The following is a 22553-nucleotide window of genomic DNA, read 5'->3' as shown; positions in this document are numbered from 1 at the left end:
TCCAGAATTGTTGCAACAGGGAGGTAATTGGCAGTACTCACCCCCTTCTGCTGAGGAGTCAGTATTCCTGAAGGCCTTTGCATCTCGCCCTTCAACTTCTTGTGTTACTCCACCTTTGATGAGCTTATCGACCTTGTCTCTTGAAAGGCTTGGGAGATCCCAGATATCATAGATCCTACTCCTAGGATGCCAAATAAATACATTACTGCCCCACATTTCCTTACAAAAGGCGTAGGAGTTGATGCCATGGTCCTGACAGTGACCACCAGGAAGTAACTCTCTGAAATGAGTACCTCTATCCAGCCTCCTAATAAAGACTCCGGGACTATGGATAGATATGGGAAGTGTGTCTTTGCGTCAGCGACCTTTACCTTACGGTCCCTGAATTACTTAACTTACTTTACAAAACTTCAAAGGGACCTGATTAAAGAGTTATCAGACTCCTGTTAAGGAGCTGTAGCTGATGCAGTGGCAGAGAAAGTCACTGCTCAGCTAGCTACCTTAAATTCAGTAGTCAACTCTTCCATGAGGCTCATTTCTTATGCAGCAGATGGAATGAGTAGGGCAGCAAGCTCAGGTATTTCTGTCTGGAGACAGGCTTGGATGCACCTTTGCAGTTTTGGGGAGCCCTTCAAGTCTTCCTTCATTAACACCCCCCTTTGATGGCTCATCCCTTTTTGGGCCAAAAGTGAAGGAAACACTCACCAGGTGTGAACAAGAAGGTAGAACCTTGCCTGCCATTGAAGTACATTTCTCCACTCCTACCAGACCCTTTCCTAAGGGCCAAAAAGGTAGTGGAAAAATGTGGTTCAGAAAATCACAGAGGTCTTATCAGGACACAAAGTGAAAGTTCCCCCAGGGGCAGAGGGGGGGACAACAATGGGAGATGTCACTTTCGCGGCAGGGGTGTCTGCAAAACCATGGCTCCAAGGGAATCCTTCTTTGGGAGACCTTTCCAGCACTCCTGAAGGAGTGCCCAATTGCATCCCTCTAGAGAAAGTAGGGGGACAATTATCCCTGCACCTAGAAACCTGGCAAAACATAACGAATGACAAATGGGTGCAGGACATAATATCCAGAGGCTATATCATCCCTTTTTCCTTTCCTATGCCCAGAAACAAAGTTGTTACAGATATTCCACCCAGTGAAAAGGAACAAGCAACTATAGAAATTCAAAAGTTGCTAAGCAAAAGAGTCATCCAAAAGGTCTCCGCACCAGTGGGAGTGGGGAGCACTGAGCAGCCTATTTGTCCCTAGAGCAGTGGTTCCAGCCAGAAACTTGTAGTCTATTGGCCATTTTGGGTCAATTCCTAGCTCTTTTCAACCCCCTGCTATAAAGCCCACTTTAGCGCGATTTAGCGCGGAGTTGCCCATAGAGCACCATCGGGCAGCGCCGGTTAAACTATTTCTGGCTCCGTAAAGTCTGCTCTTCAATTTTTCCCTTAGAACTTCTCTGCTTGCAATCTAAACAGTCTATTCTCTATCTCAAAAGCTCAGCACTTGCTCCTAAAGCATTTTTATATAGGTAAAGTACTTGTATACTAAACAAAGTACTACATTAGCCTAGAATCCCCTTGAGTACCCATTTCCCTATAGGTCCCTTCTGACTCAGTTACACAGCAAACTTTTTCACTTTTTCTAGCATGTCGAAGGGTCAGTTGCTAGCGTCCTCTCCTGTTCAGCTGGTGAATCTGGACATCTTGAAGCAATGTTACAATTGCCTCATGTACACAGACAACCCACTCCTTCTCCCACAAAACACAAATACATGTGAGAGATGCAACTATATAGCCAAACTGGAGGCTGAGCTCTCTCAACTCAGGACTGGCAAGACCAGACAGGAGGAGAAGGAAACCATGCACACCACAAACCCAGTTTCACATAGAACTATCACAACTGCAAAACAAACACATAAACACACAAAGACATACTCGGAGGCACTAATCAAAAATCTACCAAAACTACAGAGGCCTCCAAACCAGACACCCAAGCAACTGCCACCTCAAGACATAAGACATGCAACACATAGTTCTCAAAGTCAGTGTGCTAAACAGTCACAGCCCTTAAGGCCAAACACAATGCCAGACACACTTGTTATAGGTGACTCCATAGTCAGACACACTGACGTCCCACTCACCAGACTGAACAAGGAAAAGATCACAGTAAGCAGCCTGTCAGGCGCTAGAATCCGCCACATAACACAAGCACTCAGGTCACTCCACAGCAAGTACAAGTATGACTCAGTCATTGTCCATGCCGGTGTGAACGACCTGAGAAGTACCTCCCTGGACTACATGAAAAGAGACATAGAGGAGCTCTCAGATTATGTAGCCCAGGCCGGTATGACCCTGACCCTGAGCAGTATCCTACCCTCACCAAGAATGATGCCACAATACAGAGACAAAATGATCAGCTTTAATAATTGGCTTAATTACTGGTGTCATTCTAAGGGGATCCAATGTCTGTCTGCCTGGGATGACATGCTTGACAAGCCACGCTGCTTCACAAGGGACGGCTTGCACCTGTCACCCCTGGGCTTCCGGATATTGGCAAAGGCTCTTGCCACCCCATAGTGCCTTTTTAGGCAAGGCTCAAATGATAAACCTACCGCCCTAGAAAACAAAAATGGAGAAAACTAAGGGTAATACTGCTCAATGCCAGAAGTCTAAACCTCAAGATGCACGCCTCAAGCCCTCCTCAGTATGGAGAACATCGATGTCTATGCTGTGACTGAAACCTGGTTCAAGGCTCCTGAGAGCACCCCAGCACTATCAGGTTATACCTCATATCATGTGTTCCGGCCCCAAAATCTGGACCGAACCACAAAAGGAGGGGGAGTATCCATATTCATAAAGGATACCCACACCTCCAGGTTAGTGGCAATGCACGAAGCATCGGAGACCATCCAGGTGCAATTAACCAGAGGTAAAACTGCCCTACAGTTTGTAACATGCTACAGACCACCTTCTCAAACTCAGGAAACCCACACAGCCTTCCTGAAGACACTGGAGAGTATGAATGTCTCTCCAAACACCATCATATTGGGTGACTTCAACTACCCAAACATAGACTGGGAACATTACTCAAGCCCCAACACCCTAACCCAAAGGTTCCTTGAGTTCATAAACTCAAATGCTGTGGAACAACTAGTCACCATTCCCACAAGAGGAGAAAATATACTAGACCTGATCATCACAAACATGGGGACAAAATGCTCCACACCGGAAGTATATCCCTCATTGGTGAGATCAGACCATAAATTAATCTCACTGGAGATCCACATCCCGCCCCCAACCCCAGCAAAAGACCACAGTGAAGAACTTCTCAAAAGCAAACTTCACACTTCTTAAGACTGGAGTGGTATCCTTCAAGGCCCCCGAGCCAGTGGAAACCACAACCCATGCTGCTGAAACCCTTACAAATGCCTTCTACGAACACCTCCAGGAATGTATGGATCAAGCAATCCCTAATAAAATCAAGACCCTTTCCACCAAAGGCAGGCGCCCGGTCTGGTGGACTCCAGCCATAAACAAACTCTACAACAAGAGGAGAAAGCTACTACATGACAGAGCAAAATCCCTAAATGGGAAGGCATCTCTGATCAATACTAGCAAAAAACTACGATCACTCATAAAATCATCCAAGGCCAACTTTGAGAGAAAAATCGCTAATGACACAAAAGACAATCATAAAACCTTCTTTAGCTATGTTAGAAACCTGGGTGGAAACTCCCAGATATGCTCAGAATTAGTCCAAAATGATAAAAAAAATCACTGAACCCACAGACATTATCAACATACTGGCAGACAGGTTCAGTGCAAATTTCTCCCCCCCCCCCCAAAAGGAGAAATATCTATCCCACCAGAGTCTAGCCTCCCAAACATCTCAGATGCCCAGGTGAGAGCTGCTCTCTCTAAAAAACACAGCATCAATGGGACCGGACGGTGTCCCCGGCTGTGTGCTACACGAACTCAATGAGGAACTAAACCCACACATAAGGCTGCTGTTTAATCTTAGCCTTACTACAGGATACGTACCCAAAGAATGGCGTACGGCAACTGTGGTCCCACTCCACAAAGGCGGTGCTTCTACGGACCCTGGAAATTACCGCCCCATAAGCTTGACGAGCCTTGTCTGCAAAGCTATGGAGAGGATCATAATGGAACTCATAAATAAAGACATTGGGGACCTACAGACATTGGATCCTACCCAATTTGGCTTTGTCAAGGGCAGATCCTGCCTCTTGAACTTGGTCGACTTTTTCGAAACAGTCACTAAGGCCATTGATGAGGGTAAGGCAGTTCACACAGCCTACCTTGACCTAGCAAAAGCGTTCGACACAATACCCCACTCGGGCATCATAGAAAAGCTCACCAGCTTAGATGTAAACCCATATGTCACAAGATGGGTTGCAAACTGGCTCAAGGACAGAACACATAGGGTTAGAGTTGCTGGTGCCATGTCAGACTCTAAGCCGGTCACGAGCGGTGTCCCACAGGGCTCAGTCCTGGGCCCCCTCTTGTTCGGCATTTATTTTTCTGAAGTGCAGGCAAACATAGGGGGATTGTGGCTGACAAAATTTGCAGATGACTGCAAACTGGGCACCATAATTGACACTCCATCAGACACAGACATCCTCCAGAAAGGTCTCATAGAAATGGATAACTGGTGCCAGAGCCATGTCCTTAAGCTAAATGCCAAAAAATGTATAGTCATACCCTTTGGGAAAAACAAGGTAACCCCTAATTACCACATAGGTGGTAATCCATTAAACACGGAAGAAGTTATCAGGGACCTGGGGACCCAAGTTGACAGTAACCTCTCTTTTACACTCACATTGCCAAAGTGGTTAGGAAGACCTTCTACATTGCCCACCTGATCATGAAGGGATTCACATCCAGATCAGGAGAGGTCATTGTACCCTGTACTCTTCACTTATCAGACCAATGATTGAGTACAACGCCCCATTCGAATGTACCTTACCCGACACCTGCAGCAGTTGGAAAGACCCCAAAAGTTCCTCACCAAAAGGATAAAGGGGCTCAAACATATGTCATACGATGCCCGACTGAAGAAACTCCAGCTCTATTCAGTCGCATACCATCTGCTCAGAGGTGATCTGTGCCTGACATACAAGGCCATGTCCAACCCGGAATTAATGGACATGCTCCACCTCAAAAAATCCAAATCCACCAGAGCCACGAGAGCAAGAGACTTAAACCTCAACACGGATATAAATAGGACGTGCTGGAGGGACAAATTCATCACCCAGAGACTCCCTACACTATGGAACAGAATCCCAGTCCATGTGAGGCAGAGCCCCTCACTGACTCTGTTCAAGAGAAATCTTGACGAGTGGATGGGAGATCGTAGGTTTATCCCGGGAATCATCTCTGTATCACTGCTGGACAGAGGCACAGCAAACTAATGGGTGTAGTATTCTCATCCTAAGGGGTGGTGAAAGCCACACACACTCTGGCTAGGCTTTTAAATGCCCTAGGGCAGATAGCCTAGTATGAACCTATGAACCTATGAACCTAAGACCAGAAAGGATTCGGAACGTACTCAAGATTCTTTTTAGTTCCAAAGAAAACAGGGGACTGGAGACCCATTCTAGATCTCAGCAAACTAAACAAATCAATAAAGAAGACAAGGTTCTGGATGATAACACTGCAGTTGATACTTCCCTTCCTGGGAAAAGACAACTGGATGTGTTCTATAGACCTCAGAGATGCGTACTACCATATCAAAATGGACAGATGGTCCAGGAGGTTCTTACCCTTCTGGCTGGGAGTCAGTCACTTCCAGTTTCGAGCTCTGCCATTTGGTTTCACAACAGCCCCCAGAGTGTTCACCAACTGTATGGCAGTAGTGGCGGCTCACCTGAGAAGCAAGGAAATCCATGTATTCCAATACTTGGATGACTGGCTCATATCTGCCCCGACCAGGCATCACTTGCTCCAGTCAAAAGATCACGTCCTTCAGCTCTGCTCCTCTCTAGGCATTACAGTAAATTATGAGAAATCTGTGCTACAACCGTCGCAATCTTTAAGATTCATAGGAGCAGAAATTCCTACTACAGCTGAGATAACAAAACTCTGTCTCAAGAGTACACGATCTCCGTCATCCTGTCAGGACACTCATAAAAAAGTCCAAAGCCACTGCAAAACTGGTTCTACAAGTGCTAGGGAAAATGGTTGTTTCCATCATTCTAGTTCCTCTAGCTCGCCTTCATATGAGGGTTCTCCAATGGATGCTGTTTGCTCCGTGGTCAATCTTGTAACTTCCTGTGTCTCACAAGATAACTATAACTGAGGCCTGCAAGAAAGATCTACAATGGTGGCTCCACTCACAATCAGTTCTACAGGGCTGCTCCTTTATTCGCCCACAACCTCTAGCCATGGTGACCACAGACACTTCCTGGATAGGGTGGGGGGGCATTTTCTGGGGAAGGTAGTTGAAGGAATCTGGCAAGACTATGAGGCTCACCTGCATATAAATGTCTTAGAGATGAGAGTGGTGCTTTTATCATTGCAAGCATTTCAGGATTCTCTTTCCACAGGGGCAATTGCAATTCAGATCAACAACATGGTGGTATGGTACATCAACAAACAAGGGGGAACCAAGTCTTACCCACTTTGTTGAAAATCTCTCGGGGTCTGGCATTGGGTGATAGCCTCCAACCACTTTTTAATAGCAATGCACATCCCGGGGAGATTCAACATGATTGCAGACAAATTAAGCAGAGTTATTTTATGGCCACATGAGTGGTCCCTCAGTCAGGAGATAGTGGATGTGATATTCTGCAAATGGGGCCAGCCTTGCTGTGACCTCTTTGCATCATCCAACAATGCCAAATGCAGCAACTACTTTGCCCTAATCCCCCCAATGGGGCAGTAACCAAGGGATGCACTTGTTCACGATTGGCCCACGGGAATCCTTTATGTTCTTCCCCCTGCTCTTATCCCAAAGCACCTACAGAAAGCAAGTTTGTAGGAGAAAAACATTATCCTCATTGCTCCCTACTGGCAAAATTTGGTTTCCCTTTCTTCTGCCTCATCTCTGGGACAAATCCTGGATTTTGGACCCAGTTCCAGACCATCTGACACACCTGTCAAAGATGGTTCATCCCAACCTACACAATTTGAGATTAACAGCTTGGCTGCTTCAGTTCCCTTAATTGCAAGGTTTCTGTCCCTACCCTCACCAGTCAAGCATGTAATTTTATCATCTCATAAATCATCCATTCGAAAACTTTATAGAAGCAAGTGGAAGAAATTCATAATATGGGCTAATAACAGAAACATAGATCTTTTACAGCACCAGTTTATATTATTCTTCAATTTGGCAGATATTTTCAAAGATGGAGCAGCAGCAGCTTCAGTAAAAGTGCAATTAACGGCAATCTCAAATTTTCATATAGGAGATAATGACCACCCAATCATGGCTCATAGACTTTGCAAAGCTTTCTTGAAAGGCACTATCATGTTAAGGCCTCTTCAGAAACACCCAATGCCTCCTTTGGATCTAAATTTCATTTTAACAAACATTATACATCCTCCATTTGAACCTTCTGCCACATGAGATATGAACTGTCTTTCATGGAAAACCCTTTTCTTGGTGGCAATTACTTCTGGTAGAAAGGTATCTGAATTACAAGCCTTGTCCATAAACCCACAATATCTAACCTTTCACAAAGATATGGTGTTGTTACGCGCCAATCCATCTTTCCTACCCAAGGTGGTTACAGAAAATACCCTGAACCAGTTTGTTGAGCTTCTGGTTTTATTCCCCAATTTTCAAAATAAAGGAGAATATTCTTTGCACTTACTTGATGTTCATAGGCAATTACATTTTTACTTACACAGGACTTCAGAAATTGGGAAGTCAGATCAAATTTGTGGTTCATTCTCAGACACAAAGATAGGCTACCCAGTTTCTAAGGTCACATTATCCAAATGGCTAGAATCTTGTGTATCCTATACTTACAATTTTAATAACAAAAGCCTTCCAAATGGTTCTAAAGCCAACTCCACTAGACCTTGCCACTTCTGCAGTCTTCCACTCTAGACTACCTCTGGACAATATATGTGCATCAGCTACTTGGGCCAATCATCATGCTTTCATCACTCATTACAAAGTAGATTTGGCCTCTAGGAGTATAGCAGCCTTTGGTTCTATGGTCCTGAAGAATATTCTCCCTTGAGCCACCCAAGAGTTCTGCTGCTAGTAATGTAGTCCCACAAGTGAGAATAAAGGCGAGATTGACAACATCACATAAAGAAGTGATGTTCTTACCATAACATTCCATGTGTGTTGTCCATCTCGTTCTTTATTCTCACAACCCTCCCTCCTTCCCCTGCCTAGACTCCTGGTACACTTCTGGCAAAGAGGATTGCATTACACTTCTGGCAAAGAGGATCACTAGTGAAAACCTCCAAAGCCAATTATTAATTGAAACTAGCCTCTGAAACAAAGGCTAATCATAAAGCCTTTTTCAGTTATGTCAGAAACCTCTATGGCAAAGCCCAGGTTTGTTCTGAATTAGTTCTTAATGATAACACTTACACTAATCCTGTTGACTTAGCCAACCTGCTAGCAGAGAGGTTTAGAGCAAACTTCACCCCCCCCCGTCCCCCCACACAGGTCCATTTGACATCCTCAATACTTGCCCTGCACCTCACATCTCCATAGATCAAGTGTTAAAGGCCCTATCCAAGGCAAAGAACACAGCTTTCATGAGACCTGATAGTATCTCAGGCTGTATTCTGCATCATCTCCAGCAAGAACTAGCCTTGCCATTGAGCACCCTATTCAATCATACCTTAAGTACAGGCTTCATTCCAACAGAATGGAGAACTCCCATTGTCATCCCCTTGCACAAAGGTTGTGCCACTACTACTGGAAACTATCACCCCATTAGCTCGACAAGTCTGATCTGTAAGGCCATGAAGTGTATTATTATTGACCTGCATGAAAATATTTGCTAAGCTTCTAGCCAGTAGACTGCAATAAGTGTTTCTTAGCTTAATTCGACATCACCTAGGTTTTATCAAGGGGTGGGCAGGTTTTTCAAATTGGCTACATTTGCAAACTCTGTGTGGTCACTATCAGATATCGGCAGCAGTTTTGCTATTATATTTTAGTAAAGACATTGACTCCAACCTATGGGTATTTATCTGGCAAGCACTGGGTAAGTTTGCATTTCTCTAACATTCATTGAATTATGTAAGCTATTATACACCTACCCTACAGTGTATATCCTCATTAACCAAACTGTATCAGACATTTATCCATCACCAAGGACACACAACAAAACCACATCACGTCCCCCATGGCTAAATGACTTAATAGAAGTAGACAGACAGATGTTATGGTGGCTTGTCTAGATTAATTGTGGGATGGGATCTTGTTTGTAAGGATATCTGTACTCAAGATCATTGATCCCACCTATCATTTGCAGCACTGAATGAGAAGTATCCACAACTTCTTTGCAGTTGGTGGCAATTTTTATAGTTAAGGGCTGTGATCATGGCAAATGGACACTTATCCATAGGTGACATATCCAGGTTCCCCAAGGTCTGTGGTCAAGCAGATCTCATATCTGTGAAGAACCATTCATGAAACAGAATTACAATATAGTACCAACTACTACTTGAACCTTCTAGGTCAAACAATCCAGGATTTTGTATAAAAATCATGGGTAGGACAGTTAACAGAGGTCAAAACTCCCAGCACTGTTGAATTTCATCCAGATCAAGTTATTACACTGTTGGCAGCTTTCACCTTGTCAGCTACTAAAATCTAAAAGAAGTCCTGTCACAAAGGAGGAGCTATGAAAAGTTTCTCCCATATCATGTACCACCATCCTTGCTATCGCTCAAATTGTAGCAGTTTAGCTTCCAGGGCTACAGAACATAGCCTTTTGGGTTTTGGAAATTAAAGAACCTGACTCCCCATTATCCATGCTGAAGTTTGCCTGGATTCACAACTGTCAACCTTCACAGCAATTATCTTTAAAGGACTGTTAAAATACATCATCCAATTGGATCACATTTATGCGTAGTTGCATACAATCTGAAATCTTGGTCAAATGTACATTTAGATATGGAATGCTGGAACTAATCACGGCTCTTGTTTTTTGCACTTAATTACATATTCCTACCATTTTTGGTTTAATGAAACATGAATTTGGTCGACTGAATGAAAGTATTTTGTTCACTGATGGAATCTTGTATTGTTTAAAGTAACATGTTTTTGCTTGAAAAGAATGTATGAAGATAATTAAAAAATGTACTCCTTATTGAGCTGACAACTGGAAGAAAAGTATCTGAATTGCAAGCCCTCATGGTAGGATAACCCTGTCTGGCTTTCCATAGAAATAAGGTCCCATTAAGTAGCAAGGATGGGGTGAAAGGGGCAATTGCCCTGGGCTCAAATTGTTAGGGGATGCACTTGAAAGGTAGGTACTTGAATGTGGTGCTTTTTTCTTAGGGTTGAGGGCATAGATCTGGTGGGGGTGAAATTGATTTCATTGCTGTAGAAAGCCAAACACAGTAACGAGAAGGTCTGAAGAGATTTTTAGTTTTGTTTTTTTTTTTTTTTGCTCTTCACTTGAGGGTTACCAATAGGCTTCCTGTAGTTTGAAGAAGTCCTTTTTTTTTTCTCAGCTCTTCGATTGAAGAGCTGAAGGAGTGGGGTGCCTCTGCTATTGCTTTTTGTTATTCCCAGGATAGCAAATCTATTCCAGGCAGTATAAAGGCGCATTCTACTTGAGGCCTGGCTTCTACAGTGGCATACTGGAAAGGGGTGTATTCTAGAAACATTGTAGAGGCAGCAACATAGTCCTCTGTACATTCCTTTGTAAAGTGTTACAAACTGGATTCCCTCCCCAGGCCCAACACTGGTTTTTCTGGTACCATTCTCCAGGGGCTCCTGGATCCTTATCCATCTTCCTCGAGGTTGGACAGGCTTGGTTAATCAACCCATAGAGCCAAAAGGCTACTGAAGCAGTGAGAATGATGAACATAGTGCAGTTATGTAAGTTACACCTTCCAGAACAGCAGATGTTCAGGTTTCTCAGTGCTGCAGTAGCCCACCTACCATCCCCTACTTCTGTATATAGTTAGTTGTTGTGATATAATGTTTTAGTCACCGTTACATCTTTTAGAAGTTAAAGATGAGTAAGCACTCTCTCTCTCTCTTTATGGGCAAGAAAGTTCTAAAGTTTCTACACTCTGACTACTGATTTCCCTCTAATGAGCTAGCCAATCAGTAGTCAGAGCGTATGTGTGGGAGGGAGCCAGAGCTTTGTGAAGCTGGCTGTTTGTTGTATCCTAGGCCAGACACAGCCCATATAGCCAAAAGGCTACTACAGCCATGAAGAATTTAAACATCTACACAGCTGTACTGTATTCCCCTAATACTATTACTGGAAAGAAATATTATGACAGAGTTGGGTGGTAATCATCAAATTTAACATAACTTTTTTCTTTTCTTTTAGGTAGTGACAGTCCCCTTTTATCTCCCTTCTTTAGTATCCTTGTATTTTCTTTATGTCGTGTGCTTTTGTTTGAATCTAAAGTTAGTCCTGCATGGAAGCTGATGTAAAATCTAGCTTGAAATCCTAGTTTTGTGACACAGAGGTTTAGAATAAAAATAATAATAGGAAGAACTATTATAAATACTGTTTTACTGGACGTAAAGGTTTATGTGTTGGGGGGTGGTTCACATCATGTTCCTGTCATGCAAAATAAATAAGATAAATATCAATAGCCAGAGCTCCAAAATAATGAGTGATTTCCTGTAAATGAAGTTTTATTGGACCACCCTTTGCCTTATTGCCCATAAATAATACTCTAAGCAGCCTTATAGTTAGCTGCCAGTGGGGATTATTAATTGATTGAAAAGCACTCTCCTGATGCGTCCTTTCACATACACCTGTAGTTTATGATTACTGGGCATATAGGTATGAAATCAGTTTTCTTTGGTCGTGATACATTTATCACATAACAGTTCTTTCACAGTAAATTGGAAACTTCAAACCTTCTAAACTGTATGGTAGTACTGTTCAGATAAACCAATGCAGGGAAGTTAAATAATTGTTGCATTTTCATCAGATGATGCCAAATTCTGACTTTAAGGGAAGCAAATAAAGCCAAAGTAATGTTACCTTTCTTCCTTATTCACAGTGTGATGTTATACATAACAGATTACCACCACATGTTCTTTATTTTATAAAGGGATTATGGTGACTGCTATTATGAATAAAGCAACTCTCAGCGAGTTCCTTTGGCTGTTCCATTCACTTTCCAGTTGTTTACCTTAAGGTGCAGCAGTTATTTCAGGTCTTGTATATGCTTCTCTGATTAAGGCTCTGAACCGTGAAAGTGAAAAAAAGTGTGGTGATCCAGCTGTCACTCTTACTTCTGTAAGGGAAGCCAGTAACAAAACGAAGTCAGAGTGCTTTATTGATTTATTTTATGTGCTCTTAAATCCTTGTTTGTTGGTTAATGAAGTGAAGAATAGTGCATTCCTGCATCACATGCATTATTTATGTATGTATTCATGGCAGATATCTGTGGAGTGGCTTCTTCATCATTAGTGTACAATGTTATTAAATTCTCCATCCTTAAAGTGATATTCATGGAAAACAGGGAGGTCTATCCTGCAAGATAAAGTTAGGCAAGTTTTTCAGCGTCTTGGCTTTATTTGTTTTTTTTCCCCAGATATTGTAAACTAGTCTTGCTTAGAATTTTTTCTATTCATAGTGAATGTGCTGCATGAAAGGAGTAGAGATATGTGAATATGTATTATATTGGCTGATCCTTGAGAGAGACTCGTATATCCAGTCCTGTTCCCACACCCTGCATTCCCCTTTGTAGCAGGTTCACATTTTCTTAGGTCCGTATTTCTCTATAATTGTATAGAATAAATTAGAGGGTGAGTAGTTGAAATAACTTTCATTATTTTTATAGATCACTTGATCATTTGTATTAGAACAAAGAACGAAGAGGGCTGCATGAACATTTCTTGGCCCAGATGTAGGGGGCAAGTAAACATGTTACCCTGCAGATATGGGAGGTGAAAAGTGAAATGGGTGAATGCTAACTGGTAAGGATAATACTTAGTGTTTAACTTTCTGCAGGAGGGTCTCTTGAAGATCTTTGAAAATGATTACTTTGGCAGCTAGTCCAGGGGATTAAGAGTCAGTGCTGTTAATAAGCTGCTTCCTTGAGACCAGGGTTTGATTTCATTTAACACAAACTTGTAGGAAAAACCACCTTTAATAACAAAGCAAAGCTTTCGGGCAGAACCCTTCTTCAGTACTAATACAATCAAGTCTGCATACTAGAAGCTTATATACAGGTCTAGAAGTCACCCAGTTAGCAGCCAAGAATCATGTGACGAACAAGTCTTAAAGTGAAAACAACATAATAAAACTTTAAAAAATCAATTAATAAATCAGTTTAAAACCAATTTTAACTAGATTACGTAATATTATTAATTGATTTTTTAAAGTTTTATTATGTTGTTTTCACTTTAAGACTTGTTCGTCACATGATTCTTGGCTGCTAATCATGTGACTTCTAGACCTGTATATAAGCTTCTAGTATGCAGACTTGATTGTATTAGTATTGAAGAAGGGTTCTGCCCGAAAGCTTTGCTTTGTTATTAAAGGTGTTTTTTCCTACAAGTTTGTGTTATTTGCTCCACGTTTTGCAGCTGGTTTTTTTGATTTCATTTACCTACTGTGTGACTGTGGGTGAGTCATTTAACCAGACAGTGCTTCTCAGCTGAGTCTAAAATGGTTCATATGAATCAGTGTTACACCTTGCTTATTAAACAGAAATTATTTAAGAAGATGGGAAACAAAAAGCGTTTTTGGATGGTATGATTATTTTGGCAATGGTCTCTTGAAACCTGCAACAGATATTCATTCTGAATTCTGTTTAGATCAAAATAAATGGCTTCAGATTCAAGATATAAGATCTTATGCTTTAGATAATTTTAGGAGTATCTTGCAACCAAATCATAATAATATTCCTAATCTAATAATTTATCTTATCAAATTGTTTACAAAAATAAAACAAACTTAGACATAAATGACAGTTTATGGAAATATGTATTAAGGGATAGGGTTAATGTTTTATTGTATAATAATAAATTACTAAATCAGTATGTGATACCTTTTTGATTCATTCATGGAAGGCATTTACATGGAGATGTTTAGATTTTTGGCAAAAATATGTAAACATAATAAATTCTGTTGCTGGAGATGTAATGAAAAATTTAAAGTGGATTGGAATCATATTTATGATTGTTCCTGTTTATTATCTTATTGACAAACATTTACTATCCTCTTACAAGCAGTATGGCCAGATAAATTCTTAATTTCAGGAGATTTGATTCTTTTTAATCTCTGATACCTAGTTTAGTGGAAAAAGACCAATACTACCACCTTTTGTGGACTGTTTCGGCTGTTGCAAGAAAGAACATTGCTAGAAAATGGAAATTGCCAGTCTGTCTACAATTTGAAGAATTATCACTTTTTTTTAAGAACAGTATCTAGTAAGGTATACAAAATCAGAAAACAAAGACTATCATCACTAATTGTCTCCAGTCTTTGTATTCAAATTCATCAATTATTGCAAACGATGAACTTGCCTGCTAAATAACTATTTAAATATCATTCCTTTTTTTCTTTTTTTCACCACGTTTTAAAATTGATTGTTAATATTTATACTTTATGCAGCTAATGTATATAGTGTAATAGTGGGTTGTTTCATTTTAAGTATGAATTATATAAAAGATGTTGACGTGTATTTATGTTCTCATTAATTCATGATTTATTAAGAAAAATTTCTTAATAGAAACAAATAGAAATAAACAGAGAAAAACAAAAAAAAGATTTCATACTTTTCCATATTTAATTCTTGTCTTTTGACTACTATTATAACAAAAAAGTATTCTGCACTATCAAATGCCTTTTATGCTCCTTTTAATGCAAAATTGCATGTTGTTTCTTAGCTTCTTCAACAGGAGTCTGTGGAGGCGGTGCCTCCACAGACCCTGGAAATTACCGCCCCATTAGCTTGACAAGCCTTATCTGCAAAGCCATGGAGAGGATCATAATGGAACTCATAAATAAAGACATAGGGAACTTGCAGACTTTGGATCCAACCCAGTTTGGATTTGTCAAAGGCAGATCCTGCCTCTTAAACTTGGTTGACTTTTTCGAGACAGTCACCAAGGCCATTGATGAGGGAAAGGCAGTCCATACAGCCTACCTCGACCTGGCAAAGGCCTTCGACACAATACCCCACTCAGGTATCATCGAAAAACTCATCAGCTTGAATGTAAACCCATACATCACAAGATGGGTTGCAAACTGGCTAGCGACAGAACCCACAGGGTCAGAGTTGCTGGAGCCATGTCAGACTCAAAGCCTGTCACAAGTGGTGTCCCACAGGGCTCAGTCCTGGGACCACTCTTGTTCGGCATCTACTTTTCTGAAGTACAAGCAAACACAGGAGGGTTATGGCTGACAAAGTTTGCAGATGACTGCAAACTGGGCCATAGTCGAAAACACATCTGACACAGATATCCTCCAGAAGGGCCTCACAGAAACGGATAACTGGTGCCAGAGCCATGGCCTGAAGTTAAACGCCAAAAAGTGCATAGTCATACCCTTCGGGAAAAACAAGGTTACCCCTAGCTACCATATAGGTGACAATCCACTGAGCACAGAAAAGTCATCAGGGATCTGGGGACCCAAGTTGACAGTAGTCTTTCGTTTGACACTCATGTTGCTAAAGTAGTTAGGAAAACCTTCTATATCGCCCACCTGATCATGAAGGGATTCACATCTAGATCAAGGAGGTCATCGTCCCCTGTACTCATCACTCATTAGACCTATGATTGAGTACAATGCCCGCTCGAATGTATCTGACCAGACACCTGATGCAGCTTGAAAGGCCCCAAAAGTTCCTCACCAAAAGGATAAAGGGTCTCAAAAATATGTCTTATGCTGCCCGACTGAAAGAACTCCAGCTTTATTCAGTCTCATACCGCTTGCTCAGAGGTGACCTGTGCCTGACATATAAGGCCATGTCAAACCCAGATTTGATGAATATGCTTCACCTCAAAAATCTAGATCCCTCAGAACCACAAGGGCGGAGACTTAAACCTTGACACGGTTATAAATAGAACGTGCTGGAGGGACAGATTCATCACCCAGAGACTCCCTATGCTGTGGAACAAAATCCCGGTACATGTGAGGCAGAGCACCTCGCTGGCCTTGTTCAAGAGGAATCTTGACCAATGGATGGGGGATCGCAGATATACCCCAGGGATTACTTCAGTGTCACTGCTTGACAGAGGCACAGAAAAATGATAGGCATAGTTTTTATTCAAACTAAAGGGGTGGCGAAAGCCACATAACTATGGGCTAGGCTTATAAATGCCCTTGGGCAGATAGCCTAGTATGAACCTATGAACCTATGAACCTATGAACAATACATAATTTGATAGAAAGTAATGTATATTTCAGAAAAAAAAATACCTGAGAGATTTTGACAGGTTTTATTTATGCATTTGGTACTAATAATGTGTATATTTAATTTTATGATCATTGCAGCATCTGAAGTCTGCATTAAGATTGGCTAAGCACATCTCTGTATTAATTAGAAGGATATGTGAACTGGGAGCTGATTGAGACTTGTTAACTGTTGCAAAGTATACAAGTAAAATGTGATTGTAAACCCATGTATGAAAGCTGTAATGTAACTCATTTTTTTGAAATATTTTAACATGCTGTCAGTAATTGTGAGAAACCAACAATGGTTATGTATATTGACATTTGTTATGTCAGAAAACAAGTTTTGCAATTTTAAACTTCTGAAGTCAAAAATATTTAATTCAAACTACTTTTAATAACTATGAATTGTCATCATCAAATGGAAAGTATCTGGGAGTCTTATTTTTTCACTTTGGATTTTTTTCAATTGTAATCATCAAATGGAAAGTATCTGGGAGTCTTATTTTTTCACTTTGGATTTTTTTCAATTGTAGATAAATGAACTTCAAAGTAAAATAAGATTCAATCAGCAGGCTATTGCTCTCAAATGTATAAAGGCTCGCAATACATATTCAAAACAGCAGATTCGTCAGAATTTTAGACGTGGATTACAAGTAAGAACACGCTAAATATTTATTGTTTATTTATTTATATTGTTATTTTTTCACTGCTGTTGCTTTGTTGCTTGGCTGCCACTTTATTAAAAGAGAACTTAGAACTGAATGTCTCTCTCTCTCTTTTTGTTTGCATTATTATGCTATAGGCTGTACATAAAATAAATATGCATGTAAGCCATTCATGGTGAACCTATAAAGAATACATTCATAATTTCTGAAACTAGCCCAGCTTTTTTTGAGAAATAGTACAGATGACATCACTTCTGATGAGTTTCTTTACTACTTTTGCTAAATGGGTAGTGATTTATTAGCAGTCTGTTTACATCTTTTTTCAAAATTGCAGTTAGACATGCTACCTTTGTTAGTACACAGTATGGGTGGTGATTTATTAGCAGTCTGTTTACATCTTTTTTCAAAATTGCAGTTAGACATGCTACCTTTGTTAATATACAGTATGGGTGGTGATTTATTAGCAGCCTGATCTTTTTTCAAATTGTAGTTAGACATGCTACCTTTGTTAATACACAGTATGGGTGGTGATTTATTATAGCAATAACCCACGCCTGGGTGTGGGTAATGCTAGATTTACCCACGGTTGGCGTGGTTTGGTCCCGAGGGACCAAACAAAGCCAACCATGGGTAAATCCAGCATTACCCACACCCAGAAGTGGGTTATTGCTATTATACAATGACATTATTTAAGAAAAGAAATAATTACTTTTCTTAAATAATGGCATTGTACAATGCCTCTTTACTGCCCTTCTGCAGCTGTCTGGTATTCTGCGGCAGTTCTGATGTACTGCGCATGCCTACGCAGTACATCAGAGTTGCAAAGCACTGTTAGCTATGTTAAATGGGTTTAACATAGCGAGACAGCTTTAAAATAAGCAATGGAGATCTCCGTTGCTTATTGTACAGCTGTATCGCTATGTTAAACCCATTTAACATAGCGAAACAGTAAAAAGCAACGGAGATCTTGCGATCTCCGTTGCTTTTTTTTTTTTTAAACTGTCTCGCTATGTTAAATGGGTTTACCATAGCGAGACAGCTTTAAAATAAGTAACAGATATCTCCGTTGCTTATTTTAAAGCTGTCTCGCTATGTTAAACCCATTTAATATAGCGAGACTTTAAAGCAACGGAGATCGCAAGATCTCCGTTGCTTTTTACACACTGTGTCGCTATGCTAAAGGAGTTTAACATAGCGAGACAGCTTTAAAAACGGAGATCTCCGTTTTTTTAAACTGTGTCGCTATGTTAAACTCTTTTAACATAGCGAGACAGTGTTTTTCCGTTAGTATATTCAGGGATTTACAACGGGCACGCTGGTTGGGCTGGCCAATCAGCGTGCACGTTTTAGGGGAGGAATTGTATAATAGCAGTCTGTTTATGTCTTTTTTCAAATTGCAGTTAGACATGCTACCTTTGTTAATACATGGCATGGGTGGTGATTTATTAGGAGTCTGTTTACATCTTTTTTTTTCAAATTGTAGTTGCACATGATGCCTGTCTGTTGAAGGATGACTTTGACAGCAGTTGGTATGTGAACTGACCCTATTTAATGCCATTAACTGAATGTAATCCTGTTTATTGCCCTCAGCTGCAAGAACCAGTGTCTTTTTATATCCAAAATTTATTACCACAAACAAATTTGATGAATTAAAAAGAATTGCATGTTGCCACTACCAGCTGTGGGCAGAATGTGCTCATCTGAGAGGCCAGAGAATGTCCCAAGTCCTGTGTAAGAGATCGTGTTACCCCAGGTTGTCCATGACATTGAATATTCAAATCACCTCCATTTAGGTGGGTGCCAGAGTAAAGAACTATATTGATGAAAGGTATCACAGAAATGCTGCTGTGCAAAGGTAATTAGAAAATTGCCTAATGGATGCTTTTATGTATTATTTATCTCCTCTGAAAATGCACTGATACACCCAAGTATGAAATGAGGTTTGAATTCTACTTATTGCAGATCTTATGTCTGAACTCTTTCAGTTGACAGAAAACAGATCAGAATTATTCCCTTGCTTATTGCATGAAAGCTCTATGTCTGCATGGGTTTCTGAATGTACAGCCTGACCATAGTTGTGCATGCTTGTGTGTGTATGTGTGTGTGTGTGTGTGGGGGGGGCTGCTTACAAGCCAAAGCAGAGTGCTCTCCAGGGGAAAATAAATATTGGCTCAAACAGGTAGACACATACTGAAAGTTAACTTTAGCTGTTTGCAGACAGTTCAGACCCGGACTATGCTTTTCTTATAAGAATGATAAAGGTGGTACCGCAGCTGAATACTTAAGAGTGGTGCTAGGTTCAAAGTTAACTTCAGCTGTTTGCAGACAGTTCAGACCCGGACTGCACTTTTCTTATAAGAATGATAAAGGTGGTACCGCAGCTGAATACTTAAGAGTGGTGTTAGGTCTAGAAAAGAAGAGTACAGAGAGGAGTAAGCACTTTTGAGATGGTAAAGATATATTATAAAGATTACAAAAAAACAAACTGAGCAAATAGCTACTGTATGCAGGAAAATATGTCTTGCACCAACTACTAGTATATGCAGATACTGAGCCAAAGGGAAAAACATCTGATAGAAGAAATCTCAAGACAGTTATGCAGTCACAGATAAAAATATAGCGAGCAGCACTCCATCAAGGTTGTCTAATGTGATTCTATCCACCAGTAACAGCACAATTATATAGAAATAATTAGACACCAGTATGAGCTGTCTACACACAACACAGTTACATGAATAACATTAGTGAACAAGGTGCAGCCATGCAAATAGACCATACTATTATACTAACAACAACCTGGTGCAGACAAAATGCTAGCATGGCATAGTAACTTCCAGTAATAAAGCATAAATCATATTAGATGTCTAACACAATTCAACATAAACATATATAGTTGTAAAATGTCTAACACATTTCAACATAAATTGGCATTTACAGTTGTAAAACACTTACTGGAGAGACACTGAGCTCCTCATGAGGCCTGTAGCAAAGTGGATCATAGTTTTAAAAATGGTGCCTGCCACAGGTAATATTTATTAACTTTGGGATTGTCTTAAGGTAATAAACAGGGAAGGGGGAGGGGAGAACAAGGGTGTGAGCAGGCAGTTCTTTGTACTGATGCTAATGAGCCAAAGCAAAGACAAGTTTGTGTTTAAGAAACAATCACAATTGACCAATGACTGCTGTGAAACTGTAAGCCATTTCTTAACCATTTCTCAGGTGGAAAAATAGGATAACATTGTATCAGTAGGCTACTGTGATCTCAGTTTAAATTAACAAACACACAGTATTGATCAGTTATGGATACTGTTTGCTAACAGAAGGGAATAAGAGAGAAAGTGGGGGGCTGCTTACAAGCCAAAGCAGAGTGCTCTCCAGGGAAAAATGAATATTGGCTCAAACAGGTAGACACATACTCAAAGTTAACTTTAGCTGTTTGCAGACAGTTCAGACCCGGACTGCACTTTTCTTATAGGAATGATAAAGGTGGTACCGCAGCTGAATACTTAAGAGTGGTGTTAGGTCTAGAAAAGAAGAGTACAGAGAGGAGTAAGCACTTTTGAGATGGTAAAGATATATTATAAAGATTACAAAAAACAAACTGAGCAAATAGCTACTGTATGCAGGAAAATATGTCTTGAACCAACTACTTGTATATGCAGATACTGAGCCAATTGGAAAAAATCTGTTAGAAGAAATCTCAAGACAGTTATGCAGTCACAGATAAAAATATAGCGAGCAGCACTCTATCGAGGTTGTCTAATGTGATTCTATCCACCAGTAACAGCACAATTATATAGAAATAATTAGACACCAGTATGAGCTGTCTACACACAACACAGTTACATGAATAACATTAGTGAACAAGGTGCAGCCATGCAAATAGACCATACTATTATACTAAAAACAACTTGGTGCAGACAAAATGCTAGCATGGCATAGTAACTTCCAGTAATAAAGCATAAATCATATTAGATGTCTAACACAATTCATCATAAACATATACAGTTGTAAAATGTCTAACACAATTCAACATAGGTCCATAGGTTAGGTTCATAGGTAGATACTAGGCTATCTGCCCTAGGGCATTTATAAGCCTAGCCAGAGTGTATTTGGCTTTCGCCTCCCTATTAGATTAGCCTACTGTGCCTCTTTATAGTAGGTCACAGAAGGTAGCCCTTTAAGATTAGTTTACTGTGCCTCTGTCAAGCAGGGACACAGAAGAGATCCCAGGGGTGAAGTTGTGATCTCCTATCCACGCATCCAGATTTCGCTTGAAGAGGGTCAGCGAGGGGCTATGTCTAACATGAATTGGGATTCTCTTCCAGAGTGAGGGGAGCCTCTGGGAAATGAATCTGTCCCTCCAGCATGTCCTATTTATTTTTGTGCTGAGGTTTAAGTCCCTAGAGTGTGTAGCTCTAAGGGATTTGGATTTTTTGAGGTGGAGCATGTCCATTAATACTGGGTTAGACATGGGTTTGTACATCAGGCATAGATCGCCTCTGAGGAGGCGGTAAGCAACTGAGTAGAGCTGGGGTTTCTTTAGTCGAGGTGCAAATGACATCTGTTTGTGGCCCATGATCCTCTTGGTGAGGTACTTTTGGGGTCTCTCCAGTTGCTGCAGGTGTCAGGTAAGGTACATCCCAAAAGGGGCATTGTATTCAATTATGGGCCTGATGAGTGATGAGTAGAGGGGCACAATGACCTCTCTTGATCTAAATGCAAACCCTTTTGTGATAAGGTGGGCTATATAGAAGGTCTTTCTAATCACTTTGGCAACGTGATTATCAAAGGAGAGATTACTATCTACGTGGGTCCCCAAATCCCTAATTACTTCTTCCGTACTTAATGGATTACCACCTATGTGATAATTTGTGGGCACTTTGTGTTTCCCAAAGGGGATGAATTTGCACTTTTTAGCATTTATCTTGAGGCCGTGGCTCTGGCACCAAGCATCCGTCTCCATAAGACCCTTTTGGAGGATGCTTGTGTCAGCTGGAGAGTCGATTATGGCTCCCAGTTTGCAGTCATCTGCGAACTTTGTCAGCCATAGCCCCCCCGTGTTAGCCTGTACCTCAGAGAAGTATATATCGAATAGGAGAGGTCCCAGTACTGAGCCTTATGGGACGCCACTTGTAACTGGTTTGGATTCGGACGTGGCACCTGCAATTCTGACCGTGTGGGTTCTATCTCTGAGCCAGTTTGCAACCCATCTTGTGACATAGGGGTTGATATTTAAGCTGGTAAGCTTATTTATGATGCCCAAGTGGGGTATTGTGTCGAAGGCTTTTGTGAGGTCTAGGTAGGCTGTGTGGACTACATTGCCCTCATCTATGGCTTTGGTAACT

General features: G+C 40.9%; 1 protein-coding gene across 1 annotated transcript in view; it reads left to right on the top strand.

Moving 5' to 3' along the window:
- LOC122797871 (nuclear GTPase SLIP-GC-like) overlaps positions 1 to 22553 on the top strand; it is a 1420327-nt gene that overhangs the window by 844661 nt on the left and 553113 nt on the right. The window contains exon 7 of the mRNA XM_044066393.1: positions 17074 to 17193. Coding sequence (XP_043922328.1) covers positions 17074 to 17193 — 120 coding nt within the window. The remainder of the gene's footprint in view (positions 1 to 17073; positions 17194 to 22553) is intronic.

This window comes from Protopterus annectens, chromosome 3.part1 (genome assembly GCF_019279795.1).
Source record: "Protopterus annectens isolate FY-2018-M chromosome 3.part1, PAN1.0, whole genome shotgun sequence".
Taxonomy (NCBI): domain Eukaryota; kingdom Metazoa; phylum Chordata; order Ceratodontiformes; family Protopteridae; genus Protopterus; species Protopterus annectens.
This window is presented reverse-complemented; position numbering and strand designations above follow the sequence as displayed.